At 39.8% G+C, this 17,152-nt stretch overlaps 1 protein-coding gene across 2 annotated transcripts in view; it reads right to left on the bottom strand.

Annotated features, from left to right (window-relative positions):
* Positions 1 to 17,152, bottom strand: part of MRE11 (MRE11 homolog, double strand break repair nuclease) — a 1,042,570-nt gene that overhangs the window by 577,643 nt on the left and 447,775 nt on the right. For both annotated transcript variants that reach the window (XM_053708610.1, XM_053708611.1), the window contains exon 13: positions 6,345 to 6,518. In XM_053708610.1, the coding sequence (XP_053564585.1) occupies positions 6,345 to 6,518 (174 nt within the window). The remainder of the gene's footprint in view (positions 1 to 6,344; positions 6,519 to 17,152) is intronic.

Below are 17,152 nucleotides of genomic sequence, written 5' to 3'. Positions count from 1 at the left end.
TTCATCTCTTTTCTGTTTCAGAGTAAATAGTACATACCAGCACTATTTTAAAATAACAAACTCTTGATAGAAGAATAAAAACTACATTTAAACACCAAAAAACTCTGAGCCATCTCCGTGGAGATGTTGCCTGTGCAACGGCAAAGAGAATGACTGGGGAAGGCGGAGCCTAGGAGGGATCATGTGACCAGCTTTGCTGGGCTCTTTGCCATTTCCTGTTGGGGAAGAGAATATCCCACAAGTAAGGATGACGCCGTGGACCGGACACACCTATGTTGGAGAAAACTGGATTAGGACACAGAGAAGGAACAACTATTTCCTGGTTAATATTCTTATTGGAAACCACTTTTGGAAGAAAACCAGGTTTGGTACGTAAAACGATCTTATCTGTACGGAACACCAGGTAAGGTGAATTACACTGCAACACAGACAATTCAGAAACTCTTCTAGCAGAAGAAATAGCTACCAAAAACAAAACTTTCCAAGATAGTAACTTGATATTTATGGAATGTAGAGGTTCAAACAGAACCCCTTGAAGAACTGAAAGAACTAAATTTAGACTCCATGGAGGAGTCACAGGTCTATAGACAGGCTTGATTCTGACTAAAGCCTGTACAAACGCCTGAACATCTGGCATTGCTGCCAGACGCTTGTGTAACAAAACATACAGAGCAGATATCTGTCCTTTCAAGGAACTAGCTGACAAACCTTTCTCCAATCCTTCTTGGAGAAAAGATAGAATCCTTGGAATCCTAATCTTACTCCATGAGTAACCCTTGGATTCGTACCAACAAAGATATTTCCGCCATATCTTATGGTAAATTTTCCTGGTGACAGGCTTTCTAGCCTGGATCAGGGTATCTATAACCGATTCCGAAAAGCCACGCTTAGCTAGAGTCAAGCGTTCAATCTCCAAGCAGTCAGTTGCAGAGAAACTAGGTTTGGATGTTCGAATGGACCTTGAATTAGAAGGTCTTGCCTCAAAGGTAGCTTCCATGGTGGAACCGATGACATATTCACCAGGTCTGCATACCAAGTCCTGCGTGGCCACGCAGGAGCTATCAGAATTACCGAAGTCTTCTCCTGCTTGATCCTGTCTACTAGCCGGGGGAGAAGGGGAAACAGTGGAAAGACATAAGCTAGATTGAACGACCAAGGCGCTACTAAGGCATCTACCAATGTCGCCTTGGGATCCCCGGACCTGGACCCGTAACGTGGAACTTTGGAGTTCTGACGTGACGCCATCAGATCCAGATCTGGAATGCCCCATAGTTGAGTTAACTGGGCAAAAACCTCCGGGTGAAGTTCCCACTCCCACGGATGGAAAGTCTGACGACTCAGATAATCCGCTTCCCAGTTGTCCACTCCTGGGATGTGAATTGCTGATAGATGGCAGGAGTGATCCTCTGCCCATTTGATGATTTTGGATACCTCCCTCATCGCCAGGAAACTCTTTGTTCCCCCCTGATGATTGATGTACGCTACAGTCGTCATGTTGTCCGACTGAAATCTGATGAATTTGGCCTCCACTAGTTGAGGCCATGCCTAGAGCGCATTGAATATCGCTCTCAATCCCAAAATGTTTATCGGGAGAAGAGATTCTTCCCGAGACCATAGACCCTGAGCCTTCAGGGACTCCCAGACCACGCCCCAGCCTAGGAGGCTGGCGTCGGTCGTGACACTAATCCACTCTGGTCTGCGGAAACTCATTCCCTGAGACAGGTGATCCAGAGACAACCACCAGAGGAGCAAGTCTCTGGTTTTCTGGTCCATTTGAATCTGGGGAGACAAATCTGCATAATCCCCATTCCACTGTTTGAGCATGCACAGTTGCAATGGTCTTTAATGAATTCGAGCAAATGGAATCACGTCCATTGCTGCAACCATAAGTCCTATTACCTCCATGCACTGAGCTATGGAGGGTTGAGGAATGGATTGAAGAGCTCGACAAGTGTTCAGAAGTTTTAACTTCCTGACCTCTGTCAGAAAGATCTTCATTTCTACTGAGTCTATTATTGTTCCCAGGAAGGGAACCCTTGTGAACGGGGACAGAGAACTTTTCTCTATGTTCACCTTCCACCCGTGATACCTTAGAAAGGCTAGAACAATGTATGTATGAGCCTTTGCTTTGTGAAAGGACGACGCTTGTATTAAAATGTCGTCTAGGTAAGGTGCTACTGCAATGCCCCTTGGCCTTAGCACCGCTAGAAGGGACCCTAGCACCTTTGTGAAAATTCTGGGAGCAGTGGCCAACCCGAAGGGAAGAGCCACGAACTGGTAATGCTTGTCCAGAAAGGCAAACCTCAGGAACTGATGGTGATCTTTGTGGATAGGAATATGCAGGTACGCATCCTTTAAGTCCACGGTAGTCATATATTGACCCTCCTGGATCATTGGTAAAATTGTCCGAATGGTTTCCATTGTGATTGATGGAACTCTGAGGAATTTGTTTAGGATCTTTAAGTCCAGAATTGGCCTGAAAGTTCCTTCCTTTTTGGGAACTATAAACGGGTTTGAGAAAAATCCCAGTCCTTGTTCTGCTGTTGGAACTGGGTGTATCACTCCCATCTTTAAAAGGTCTTCTACGCAATGTAAGAATGTCTGTCTCTTTATCTGGTCTAAAGATAAGCGAGACATGTGGGACCTTCCCCTTGGAGGAAGGTCCTTGAATTCTAGAAGATACCCCTGAGAGACAATTTCTAGTGCCCAGGGGTCCGGAACATCTCTTGCCCAGGCCTGAGCAAAGAGAGAAAGTCTGCCCCCTACTAGATCTGGTCCCGGATCGGGGTCTACCCCTTCATGCTGTCTTGGTAGCAGCAGCAGGCTTCTTGGCCTGTTTACTCTTGTACCAGCCTTGTAATGGTTTCCATGCTGGTTTGGGCTGGGGTGCGTTACCCTCTTGCCTATTGGCTGTAGAGGTAGAAGCTGGTCCGTTCCTGAAATTGCGAAAGGAACGAAAATTAGACTTATTTTTAGCTTTGAAAGGTCTATCCTGTGGGAGGGCATGGCCCTTTCCCCCAGTGATATCTGAAATAATTTCTTTCAACTCTGGCCCGAATAGGATCTTACCCTTGAAAGGAATATTAAGCAATTATGTTTTGGACGACACATCCGCCGACCACGATTTTAGCCAAAGCGCTCTACGCGCCACTATTGCGAAACCAGAATTTTTCGCCGCTAATTTAGCTAACTGAAAAGTGGCATCTGTAATGAAATAATTAGCCAACTTCAGGGCATGAATTCTATCCATAACTTCATCATAAGAAGTCTCCTTCTGGAGTGAGTTTTCTAATTCCTCAAACCAAAAAGCAGCTACAGTGGTTACAGGAATAATGCAAGAAATTGGTTGAAGAAGAAAACCTTGTTGAACAAAAAATTTCTTAAGTAAACCTTCTAATTTTTTTATCCATAGGATCTTTGAAAGCGCAACTGTCTTCTATTGGTATAGTCATGCGCTTAGCTAACGTTGACACTGCCCCCTCTACCTTAGGGACCGTCTGCCACGCGTCCCTTCTAGGGTCAACGATTGGGAACATTTTCTTAAATATAGGAGGGGGAACAAAAGGTACACATGGCTTAGTCACGATATCCGCCACCCTCTTAGGTATCGGAAACGCATCAGTGTGTACTGGGACCTCTAAGAATTTGTCAATTTTACACAATTTTTCTGGGATCACCAAAGGATCACAATCACCAAGTGTAGCTAGGACCTCCTTAAGTAGGGCGCGGAGGTGTTCTAGCTTAAATTTAAATGCTATGGTATTAGGCTCTGACTGCTGAGAAACTTTTCCTGTGTCAGAAATTTCTCCCTCAGACAGGCCCTCCCTCACCGCCAAGTCAGATTGATGTGAGGGCACTACAGATAAATTATCCTCTGCGTCTGCTTGCTCATTTTCTGTGTTTAAAACTGAGCAGTCATGCTTCCTAGGAAAAGCTGGCAGTTTGGATAAAAATGCTGAGAGAGAATTATCCATTACTGCCGCTGTTGCATAGTAATCGCAATTGGTGCACTAGATGTACTGGGCATCGCTTGAGCGGGCATAGCTGGTGTTGACACAGAAGGAGAGGATAGCGAGCTATCTTCACTACCTTCAGCTAATGAATCATCTTGGGCTATATCTTTAAGTGTGATTGTACGGTCCTTAAGCTGTTTGGACGCTATGGCACACTTCACACATAAATTTAATGGGGGAACCACCTTGGCCTTTGAACATACAGAACATAAGCTATCTGAAGGATCAGACATGTTTGACAGACTTAAACAGAACTTCAATGCAATAAAAATAATTTTTGACAAAAACGTTACTGTCTCTTTAAATAATAAAAGTGCACACTTTATTACTGAAACATCAAAAAACCATCAAATAAACATCCGATTTTAATGAAATTTTCACCACAGTGTCTTAATGCTTTGAAAAGATTGCACACAAATTTTCAGACCAATTAACCCCTTAATGCCCAAACCGGAGATAATAACAGTTATTAACCGGTTAACACACTACAGTACTATGCCACAGCTTCTCACTGTGGCCTTTACCTTCCTTAGGGATTATTTAGTAGTAGGAAATAAGCCTCTCTGGAGCCTTTTCTGATGCCTCTGGACTCCCCACGTGAAGCTGCATTTACTGCCTATGCAAAACAACTGCGCAATTGAGGCGCGAAAATGAGGCCTCCTCCCTCTTCATTCCAGAGTGGAGGGGCCTTTCTGACTAGATTAGGTGTCCAAATAAGTGCCAGGCGCAAATTAAACCCCAAAAGTGTTTTAAAGTCTGAAAAAACACCTTAATTATAGTGAAAAACATGCTCAAAAGCAATCGATTTTTAAGCCCACAATAGTGTCAACCAGCATAGAGCCCTTAATATAAGCCATCATATTTTATACAGAGTCTAAGAAAAATGGCTTACCTATCCCAGAGGGAATTTCTGACAGTCTTCTAGCATTACATGGTCTTGTTAGAAAAATGACCGATCATACCTGAAGCAGTTAAGCCTGCAAACTGTTCCCCCCAACTGATGTTCTCTGGTTTCAACAGTCCTGCGTGGGAACAGCAATGGATTTTAGTAATGGTGCTAAAATCATATTCCTCTTAGCAGAAATCTTCATCACTTTCTGCTGCAGAGTAAATAGTACAAGCCGGAACTATTTTAAAATAACAAACTCTTGATAGAAGAAATAAAAAACTACAACTAACACCACATACTCTTTACCACCCCCGTGGAGATGCTACTAGTTAGAGCGGCAAAGAGAATGACTGGGGGGGCGGAGCCTGAGGAGAGCTATATGGACAGCTCTTGCTGTGTGCTCTCTTTGCCACTTCCTGTAGGGATAGAGAATATCCCACAAGTAAGGATGAAGCCGTGGACCGGATACACCAATGTAGGAGAAAAATGTGTTCAGGGAAGCCTATCACCCAAATCAGTAACAAATGAATTACACTTGGCTAATAGTTGCCCTCATCTAACTCCGCACTAACATCATTCTCCCCTTTGCAGTCCCCACCTCCTATTTCTCAACCACCTACCCTTCTAGATTGTAAATTCCCATGGGAATAGGGCCCTTAATTCCTCTGTATTTGTTTGAAAAATGTCTTTGTACTTTTATATTTTGTACACAGACAGTGATGCAGAATTTTTTGGAGCTTTATAAATAAAGATTAATAATAATAGGGAGCAGGTATGTACTACTATGAGCTAGCTGAGCTTATAAGCTCAACCAATGACAAGAGGCATATGTGTGTTGCCACCACTCAGCAGCTAGCCTCCAGCAATGTATTTCTGCTTCTATGCCTACCTAGGCATGCTTTTCAACAAAGGAAAGCAAGAGAACCAATAATTCAAATTATTCATATTCAAAGTAAAACCATACAAGTATTAAAATGTAAGTATATAGTTTAATACACTTAGAATAGATAGAATCTTTCCATTTATTTCATGATTCAGACAGAACATACAGGTTTAAACAACATTCCAATTTACTTTTATTATCAGATTGCTTCATTCTATTGGTATCCTTCATAGAAGGAGAATCAATACACTACTGTGAGCTAGCTGATTGCATCAATAAGCCAATGACAATATGTGCAGCAACTCAGCTAGCTCCCAGTAGTGCATTTCTTTTCACTAAGCCTACTTAGGTATTATTTTCAACAAAGGATATCCCTTTAAAGTTTTCTATGATACAATGTGTCCCACTATAACTTAAAATAAGATTAAAAATGGAGCAAATGGTATAAACAACTTTTGTGAAGAATAATACTATGTATTTTTGAAAATGCATTAAAGGAAGCTCATAATTCAAAACCACTACATTTTGTAAATTTAACAATATGACCTAAAAACCTCACCTCCTCATCTATCTTTTCCTCTTCAGCATCAATATTGCGTTCCTTCAGAAACCTCTGTGTTTTTTCTAATTGGAATTTTACAAGCTCCTCAATAGCATCTTTCTCTTCTTTGTCCACAAATTCCTGCACCGCTTCTCCCATGCCTCGTTCAGTGAGGAGAGAGAGCTGCACATTCTGTCAAAACAACAAAGGAGAGAAAAACAATTATAGAAAGATAAACAAAGTGTTCATTGTGCATAGTCAAAGTCTGTGAACTAATATGTGCTAAATGGATTTTCTCTATCATAGAAAATGTATATCAAATTCAGGAGCCAGCTACACGTTGTTTTACAGTAAGGCAATTGAAAACATAACGTTCCTGGGTCAGTAGTGCAGAAATGTCATACTTTAGGAATATATACTTTTTGAACTATAAGCTCTTTAAATAGTGAATAATCTTTGGAATAAAAACAGAAGCCAGGGATAAAATTACAGAAAGCATGGCTCATTGGGTCTACATATTTGTCAAGTCTTGCTCCAGGTAAATTAAATAAAATCAATCTTGGTCGGAAGTAAAAATCTAACATCTAATGTTGTTAGTACAAATCTAACATTTTGCCCTTTAACAAACACAGTGATATGCAGTCAGCCAAAAAAACTTAAAAAGTAATACATTTGTGTTAAGATCATAATAAGAAATTTATTTTTAAACAAATCAGTAGTCGGACGTAAGCATAAAGTTGTAAATATGTTTGTGCTATACACTGCAATGTGTTTGAATATAAATAACAAATCTATAACTTCATTTCTTTCATGGTGGTGAGAGTCAACAATCCATTACTCAACCGGAATTACTCTACTCTACCACTAGGAGGCAAAGATTCCCAAAAAACCAAGAGCTCTATAAAACACCTCCCACCAAATAAATACCTTAATCTAACGTATAGCCAAGCATGTGAGGTAACAAAAGCATGTGCAGGGAAAAAGCATGTGCTCAAAAAAATCTAATCCCAAAAAACAAAGGGTGGGGGGACTCACCACCATGAAATAAATGAATTTATCACGAGATATCATTGTGTTCTCTTTTATACAGATGATGAGAGTCCACAATCCATTACTCATGGGAAAACAAAATTTATGCTTACCTGATAAATTTATTTCTCTTGTGGTGTATCCAGTCCACGGGTTCATCCATTACTTGTGGAATACTCTCCTTCCCAACAGGAAGTTGCAAGAGGACACCCACAGCAGAGCTGTCTATATAGCTCCTCCCCTAACTGCCACCCCCAGTCATTCGACCGAAGACAAGCAAGAAAAAAAGGAGAAACTATAGGGTGCAGTGGTGACTGTAGTTTAAAAATAAAAAACACCTGCCTTAAAATGATAGGGCGGGCCGTGGACTGGATACACCACATGAGAAATAAATTTATCAGGTAAGCATAAATTTTGTTTTCTCTTGTAAAGGTGTATCCAGTCACAGGTTCATCCATTACTTGTGGGATACAAATACCAAAGCTTTAGGACACGGATGAAGGGAGGGACAAGGCAGGAACTTAAACAGAATGCACCACTGCCTTTAAGACCTTTCTCCCAAAAATAGCCTCCGAAGAAGCAAAAGTATCGAATTTGTAGAAAAAGTGTGAAGCGAAGACCAAGTCGCCGCCTTACAAATCTGTTCAACAGAGGCCTCATTTTTAAAAGCCCATGTGGAAGCCACTGCTCTAGTAGAATGAGCTGTAATTCTTTCAGGAGGCTACTGGCCAGCAGTCTCATAAGCTAAGCGGATTATGCTTCTCAGCCAAAAAGAAAGAGAAGTTGCCGAAGCCTTTTGGCCTCTCCGCTGTCCAGAGTAGACAACAAACAAACGAAAATCCTTTGTAGCTTGTAAATAAAACTTTAAAGCACGAACCACATCAAGATTGTGTAAGAGACGTTCCTTCTTTGAGGAAGGATTAGGACATAATGAAGGAACAACAATCTCTTGATTGATGTTCTTATTAGATACTACCTTTGGAAGAAACCCAGGTTTGGTACGCAAAACTACCTTATCTGAATGGAAAATCAGAAAAGGGGAATCCCACTGTAAAGCAGATAACTCTGAAACTCTTCAAGCCAAAGAGATAGTTACTAGAAACAGAAATTTCCAAGATAAAAGTTTAATATCTATGGAATGCAAAGGTTCAAACGGAACCCCTTGAAGAACCTTAAGAACTAAATTTAAACTCCATGGCGGAGGTTTAAACACAGGCTTAATTCTAACTAAAGCCTGACAAAACGCCAGTACGTCTGGAACCTCAGCCAGACGTTTGTGCAAAAGAATAGACAGAGCAGAAATCTGTCCCTTTAAGGAACTAGCAGACAATCCTTTCTCCAATCCCTCTTGGAGAAAGGATAAGATTCTAGGAATCCTGACTTTACTCCATGAGTAACCCTTGGATTCACACCAATTAAGATATTTACACACATATCTTATGATAGACTTCCCTGGTGACAGGCTTTCAAGTCTGAATTAAGGTATCAATGACCGACTCGGAAAAACCACGCTTTGATAGAATCAAGCGTTCAATCTCCAAGCAGTCAGACGCAGAGAAATTAAATGTGGACGTTTGAAAGGACCTTGAAGTAGAAGGTCCTGCCTCAGCAGCAGAGTCCATGGTGGAAAGGATGACATGTCCACCAGATCTGCATACCAAGTCCTGTGTGGCCATGCAGGAGCTATCAAAATCACAGAAGCTCTCTCCTGCTTGATCTTGGCAATCAGACGAGGGAGCAGAGGAAACGGTGGAAACACATAAGCCAGGCTGAAGGACCAAGGCGCTGCTAGAGCATCTATCAGCGCTGCCTTGGGATCCCTGGACCCGTAACGAGGAAGCTTGGCGTTCTGACGAGACACCATGAGATCCAGTTCTGGTTTGCCCTATAGTTGAATCAACTGGACAAATACCTCCGGATGGAGCTCCCACTCCCCCGGATGAAAAGTCTGCCGACTTAAGAAATCCACCTCCCAGTTCTCTACTCCTGGGATATGGATAGCTGAGAGATGGCAAGACTGAACCTCTGCCCATAGATTTATCTTTGAAACCTCCAACATCGCCAGGGGGCTCTTTGTACCCCCCTGATGGTTGATATAGCCTACAGTCGTGATGTTGAACAAAATAGAGAGGGAGAGACCTCACTAAAGACTGCACATATAGCACTCTGAGCCTGGACTCATAGTGGAGAGATTGGGAATGTTAAAATATAACCTTTATTGTATATGTTAAAAATAAACACACTAATTAAAAACAACCTAAGAATTGGAGGCCTCTTCCTTGATCCTCAGTAAGCCTTTGATATATCTAAAGTACTTAGAAGGAAATTGTGTAGGCAGGAAGTTATATGTAAGACCACTATTAAATAAATTTATAAATAATATAGAGGATTAGTATTCCTATATCAGATACGAAATTGTATAAGTATCTTAGTATTGATAGGCTGAAACCCTATCCTTTGATATTGGAGTTGGGTTTAATGCTAGTAGCACTCAGTAAACACAAAATAAAAAAATGTTTGAATGTGTAATATCACTTTATTTATGTGTATAACATCACATTTGTGTTGTACTTAGGTATAGGATAATGTGGTTTTCAGAATATTCAGATTACATGTGGCAATTTGTGAATCTGTTTATACTGATTTTAACATTTGGATTCAAACAAATGATATAAGTCTGCTTAGGTCAGGTAGTATCCACTTTAAATTTATTTGATATCAGAATATTGTTCAGACTTCGCTTTGTAATACAGTCCAGGTGATCTATTTTAGCACATAAATGTTATCAGTATATCATGATGACAAATTATGTCTATATTAGATAGATTATCTGTATCTAGGATACCACATATCCAGTAACTAGAATAGATATAGTAGCTTGTTATTTTATGTTATTAATGTAGCAATAAAGTTACTACATTATTATCTATACACAACACTCCTATAGGAAATACCTGTTATATGAGGTTATTTAAAGGGTACCTCCTCTATTGAGTCAAATACATATGATGTCTATATTTGTAGCTATAAAAGTAATAAGATCTTCTTTCTCCACTTGTTACATATATATTAATGTTATTTATTTCCTCATAAAGGGGTAACAAGAGCGACTATGTTTTGAAATGTAACAAGCAGGTAGCTAAGTATCTATATCGGTATATGTCCGCTCTATTGTATAGCTGTAGCGATGTTGCGATCTTCTTACACCACTTACTGCAGTTATGTTAATATACTTTATTCACTCTTATAGTGGCTTGGTATCTGGCGTAATTAAGTGTTACACTAAAGTTGCTGCATTGTAATCTATGCACAATACTCCTATACAAGATACCTATTATATGGAGTTATTTGTAGAAAACAGACAGGTAGATTCACTATAGTAGGTCAAGTGAGTTTAGTCTTGGCATGCATGTATAGGTAGTATTAGTGTAATTAATTTTTTTAGCCAAGCATTTGTACAGGTGTCTATCCGGTCTATATTTAAAGCTACAGTGATGCTACGATATTATTGCACCATTAACTATAATTATTTTGTTTTGATTAATTCACTCTTATAGTCGTAACAAGAGAGGTTTGGTTTTGTGATATAACAACAAACGCTAGAGAGTTAACAGCTTAAGTAATTCCACTGGTTGTGAGTACAACTTAGCATGAATTGTACCCCCTAGTGTGGTACCCTAAAAATACCTCCTTTCGGATAGCCTATTGCAGGTAAGCCTTTAGTAAATCATGTATAACTAATTACTTTCTATTTTGGTCTAAGTTAACAATAACTGAATGAAAGAGCCAAATGCGACTATTAGTCATTCATTTAAGCTAAATATTTATAAGTCAAATCCCGCCTAAACAGGCCAACAATTCTAGGTAAATTAAAAAATGAATAGAGCTCCCATACGCTCTATAACCCCCTGACCGGTTTCGCCCGTATAAGGCTTTTCAAAAGGTGGCGAGCCGCCGGAAGTTTCAGAATATAAACGGGTTGAGGACCCGGTCCCAATGATGACTCCAATTTTAATAATATATATAAACATAAAAATAAACTCAAACCTATAAAGATTCTGGGTTCGGAATAATTATAGATAATTCCAATCTGAATATAAACTTCACACATTAATAAAGCTAAATATAAGGTAAATATAATGTAAATTATATTGTAAGCCGTTGTTAATTAGAGTATGTCTCTTTACAAATAGAATCTTAACACCTCTAAAACAAGTACACTTAAACCAAAGTAAATGATTCAAAATTTAAAGAACTAAAAAAAGAAAAAAATACAAAGAGAAAATAAACATAACATTGGTATGATATTGTTTTTTAGGAGATTGTATTATTTCACCAAAGTAAAAACAAACAACGAGTGAGAAGATTAAGTCTAAGAAGACCAAATCCTGCTGTTCATTCATGCTGTTATTGTACCTTTTAATGTTCTGCTTATCACAATGTAATAACTTGAGGCTTGTTTATTCAAACAAAATGCATACATATAAGTTAAGATAAAACACAACAAATAACTATGAACATGGAATATTTACATTGGATATGTTACATAATATCACAAGATCATAATTCCCACTTTTTCTTCTCTACACCTTAAACAAGAAGCAGTCAATATTCAACTTATGCTCGTGATCGCTGAGCTCTAATGGCTATTCCTAGCATAGGAAACTACTGATTGGTTGAATTGCCTTGATTGAGAGTTAGACCGTCCAATTAAAATTGGAGTCATCATTGGGACCTGGTCCTCAACCCGTTTATATTCTGAAACTTCCGGCAGCTCGCCGCCTTTGAAAAAGCCCTATACGGGCGAAACCGGTCAGGGGGTTATAGAGCGTATGGGAGCTCTATTCATTTTTTAATTTACCTAGAATTGTTGGCCTGTTTAGGCGGGATTTGACTTATAAATATTTAGCTTAAATGAATGACTAATAGTCGCATTTGGCTCTTTCATTCAGTTATTGTTAACTTAGACCAAAATAGAAAGTGATTAGTTATACATGATTTACAAAAGGTTTACCTGCAATAGGCTACCCCACTAGGGGGTACAATTCATGCTAAGTTGTACTCACAACCAGTGGAATTACTTAAGCTGTTAACTCTCTAGTGTTTGTTGTTATATCACAAAACCAAACCTCTCTCGTTACGACTATAAGAGTGAATTAATCAAAACAAAATAATTATAGTTAATGGTGCAATAATATCGTAGCATCACTGTAGCTTTAAATATAGACCGGATAGACACCTGTACAAATGCTTGGCTAAAAAAAATAATTACACTAATACTACCTATACATGCATGCCAAGACTAAACTCACTTGACCTACTATAGTGAATCTACCTGTCTGTTTTCTACAAATAACTCCATATAATAGGTATCTTGTATAGGAGTATTGTGCATAGATTACAATGCAGCAACTTTAGTGTAACACTTAATTACGCCAGATACCAATTCACTATAAGAGTGAATAAAGTATATTAACATAACTGCAGTAAGTGGTGTAAGAAGATCGCAACATCGCTACAGCTATACAATAGAGCGGACATATACCGATATAGATACTTAGCTACCTGCTTGTTACATTTCAAAACATAATCGCTCTTGTTACCCCTATATGAGGAAATAAATGACATTAATATATATGTAACAAGTGGAGAAAGAAGATCTTATTACTTTTATAGCTACAAATATAGACCGGATATATACCGGTAGAGGTGTTTAGCGAAAGAAATCTATTACACCAAGTTATTTATATGTGCACGCTCACATCATATGTATTTGACTCAATAGAGGAGGTACCCTTTAAATAACCTCATATAACAGGTATTTCCTATAGGAGTGTTGTGCATAGATAATAATGTAGTAACTTTATTGCTACATTAATGACATCAAATAACAAGCTACTATATCTATTCTAGTTACTGGATATGTGGTATCCTAGATACAGATAATCTATCTAATATAGACATAATTTGTCATCATGATATACTGATAACATTTATGTGCTAAAATAGATCACCTGGACTGTATTACAAAGCGAAGTCTGAACAATATTCTGATATCAAATAAATTTAAAGTGGATACTACCTGACCTAAGCAGACTTATATAATTTGTTTGAATCCAAATGTTAAAATTAGTATAAACAGATTCACAAATTGCCACATGTAATCTGAATAGTCTGAAAACCACATTATCCTATACCTAAGTACAACACAAACGTGATGTTATACACATAACTAAAGTGATATTACACATTCAAACATTTTTTATTTTGTGTTTACTGAGTGCTACTAGCATTAAACCCAACTCCAATATCAAAGGATAGGGTTTCAGCCTATCAATACTAAGATACTTATACAATTTCGTATCTGATACTGTATAGGAATACTAATCCTCTATATTATTTATAAATTTATTTAATAGTGGTCTTACGTATAACTTCCCGCCTACACAATTTCCTTCTAAGTACTTTAGATATATCAAAGGCTTACTGAGGATCAAGGAAAAGGCCTCCAATTCTTAGGTTGTTTTTAATTTGAGTGTTTATTTTTAACATATACAATAAAGGTTATATTTTAACATTCCCAATCTCTCCACTATGAGTCCAGGCTCAGAGTGCTATATGTGCAGTCTTTAGTGAGGTCTCTCCCTCTCTATTTTGTTCAGTGTATTGTACAACTGCACAGCACCACCTTTTCTGCTATTATAAGTACAGAGACATTAACATGTTTTTCTGTCGCTGATTGCAATTATAGAAAAGGCGGTGTGGTGCCACTGTATTTGTGTTGTGGTAAATACAGTCGTGATGTTGTCTGACTGAAATCTGATGAACCTGACCGCAGCTAGCTGAGGCCAAGCCTGAAGAGGATTGAATATCGCTCTTAGTTCCAGAATGTTTATTGGAAGGAGGGCTTCCTCCTGAGTCCACGAACTCTGAGCCTTCAGGGAGTTCTAGACTGCGCCTCAGCCCAGAAGGCTGGCATCTGTCGTCACTATAGTCCATTCTGGCCTGCGGAAGCTCATTCCCCTGGACAGATGGACCTGAGATAGCCACCAGAGAAGAGAATCTCTGGTCTCTTGATCTAGATTTAGCAGAGGGGACAAATCTGTGTAATCCCCATTCCACTGATTGAGCAAGCAAAGTTGCAGTGGTCTGAGATGTAGGCGGGCAAACGGAACTATGTCCATTGCCGCTACCATTAAGCCGATTACTTCCATACACTAAGCCACTGACGGCTGAGAAGTGGAATAAAGAGCACGGCAGGAAGTTAGAAGCTTTGACAACCTGACCTCTGTCAGAAAAATCTTCATTTCTACTGAATCTATCAGATTAGGTACCCAGATAGGTAAGGAGCCACCGCTATGCCTCGTGGCCTTACAACCGCCAGTAAGGACCCTAGAACCTTCGTAAAGATTTGTGGTGCCGTGGCTAACCCGAAGGGAAGAGCCACAAACTGGTAATGCCTGTCTAGGAAGGCAAACTTGAGAAACTGATGATGATCTCTGTGTATCGGAATGTGGAGATAAGCATCCTTTAAGTCCACGGTAGTCATATATTGACCCTCCTGGATCAAAGGTAGGATGGTTTGAATAGTCTCCATCTTGAAGGATGGGACCCTGAGAAATTTGTTTAGGATCTTGAGATCCAAGATTGGTCTGAAAGTTCCCTCTTTTTTGGGAACTATAAACAGATTTGAATAGAATCCTTGCCCCTGTTCCTCCCTTGGAACTGGGTGGATCACTCCCATGACCAGAAGGTCTTGAACACAACGTAAGAATGCCTCTCTCTTTATCTGGTTTGCAGATAATTGTGAGAGATGAAATCTCCCTTTTGGAGATGAGGCTTTGAAATCCAGAAGATATCCCTGGGAAACAATCTCCAGAGCCCAGGGATCCTGGACTTCTCGCCTGGGCAAAGAGAGAAAGTCTGCCCCAACTAGAACCGGTCCCGGATCGGGGGCTACTCCTTCATGCTGTTTTAGAGACAGCAGCTTTCCCTTGCTCCAAGCCTGGTTAGTTCTCCAGACTGGCTTGGACTGGGCAAAATTTCCTTCTTGTTTTGCAGTAGAAGAAGAAGTTGAAGCTGCGCCACTCTTGAAGTTTCGAAAGGAATGAAAATTAGTCTGTTTGGTCCTTAATTTGTTGGACCTATCCTGGGGAAGGGCGTGGCCTTTTCCTCCAGTAATATCAGAAATGATCTCCTTCAGTCCAGGCCCGAATAGGGTCTGCCCTTTGAAGGGGATGTTGAGAAGCTTAGACTTTGAAGTAACGTCAGCTGACCAGGATTTAAGCCATAGCGCCCTACGCGCCTGAATGGCAAAACCTGAATTCTTAGAGGTTAGCTTTGTTAAATGAAAAATGGTGTCAGAAATAAATGAATTGGCTAACTTAAGAGCTTTAAGCCTGTCTAGGATATCATCCAACGGGGTCTCCACCTGTAGAGCCTCTTCCAGAGACTCGAACCAGAAAGCCACTGCAGCAGTGACTGGGGAAATGAATGCAAGAGGCTGGAGAATAAAACCTTGTTGTATAAAGATTTTCTTAAGGAAACCCTCTAATTATTTATCCATTGGATCTAGGAAAGCACAACTGTCCTCGACGGGGATAGTTGTACGCTTAGCTAGGGTAGAGACTGCTCCCTCCAGCTTAGGGACCGTCTGCCACGAGTCCCGTGTAGCGGCATCTATGGGAAACATCCTTTAAAAAGCAGGAGGGGGAGAGAACAGTACACCTGGTCTATCCCATTCCTTCGTAATAATTTCTGAAAACCTCTTAGGGATTGGAAAAACATCAGTGTAAACAGGCACTGCAAAGTATTTGTCCATTTTACACAATTTCTCTGGGACTACAATGGTGTCACAGTCATCCAGAGTTGCTAAAACCTCCCTGAGCCACAAGCGGAGGTGTTCAAGTTTAAAGGGCCATTGTACACTCAAAAAAATATAGGCTATTTAAATTAAGCACCAAAAGAAAATAAAGTTTGTAATTGACAAGTATTAGCAATTTTGCTGCTAACTCTCCTAAAAATGATTATAAAGTTTCTAATCCTCTCAGTGAATGAGAATACGAATGTAATCTCCACTAGCTTTAGAGCAAGGCTTTTTCTACACTCCACTGTTTTTTTAAATGGGCAGATGTATTTTACATGTATATCAGCTGAGCATGAGAGATGTGAAGCATTTCATTGTATCTGTAACAGACTGCACATGAGCTAAATCACAGGGATTCTACCCCAGCAGTGTCTTAGTTTTATCTGCACCTCGGCAGCATCCACAACTGTGCATATATCTGACTCCCTCTTTGTCCTAACTACGGCACTCTGAATATTTTCACACACAGCTCTGTAAAACATCTCAGGATCATGTTTCACAGAGCTGTGAGTGGAATATTCCCCTTGTGTCTACTGAATTCTTACCGGGAGGAGAGAGTCAGGGGGGAGTGAGATCGAGCCCAGCCAGTGTAAATAGTCAGGAAGAAACGGCTGAAAGAGGTGAGGGGATTTGTGACAGGATTATCTATTACACAGACAGACAGCCCAAGCATGGGGGCTGGCTGTAAAGGACACTAGATAGGGATTGTAGAAAAAGCCTTGCTCTAAAGCTAGTGGAGATTACGTTCGTATTCTCATTAACTGAGAGGATTAGAAACTTTATAATCATTTTTAGGAGAGTTAGCAGCAAAATTGCTAATACTTGTCAATTACAAACTTTATCTTCTTTTGGTGCTTAATTTAAATAGCCTATATTTTTTGGAGTGTATAATGGCCCTTTAAATTTAAATGCTGTCATTTCAGAGTCAGAC

This window comes from Bombina bombina, chromosome 3, assembly GCF_027579735.1.
Source record: "Bombina bombina isolate aBomBom1 chromosome 3, aBomBom1.pri, whole genome shotgun sequence".
NCBI lineage: Eukaryota > Metazoa > Chordata > Amphibia > Anura > Bombinatoridae > Bombina > Bombina bombina.
Note: the sequence above shows the minus strand (reverse complement) of the source record. Positions and strands in the feature narration are given on the sequence as shown.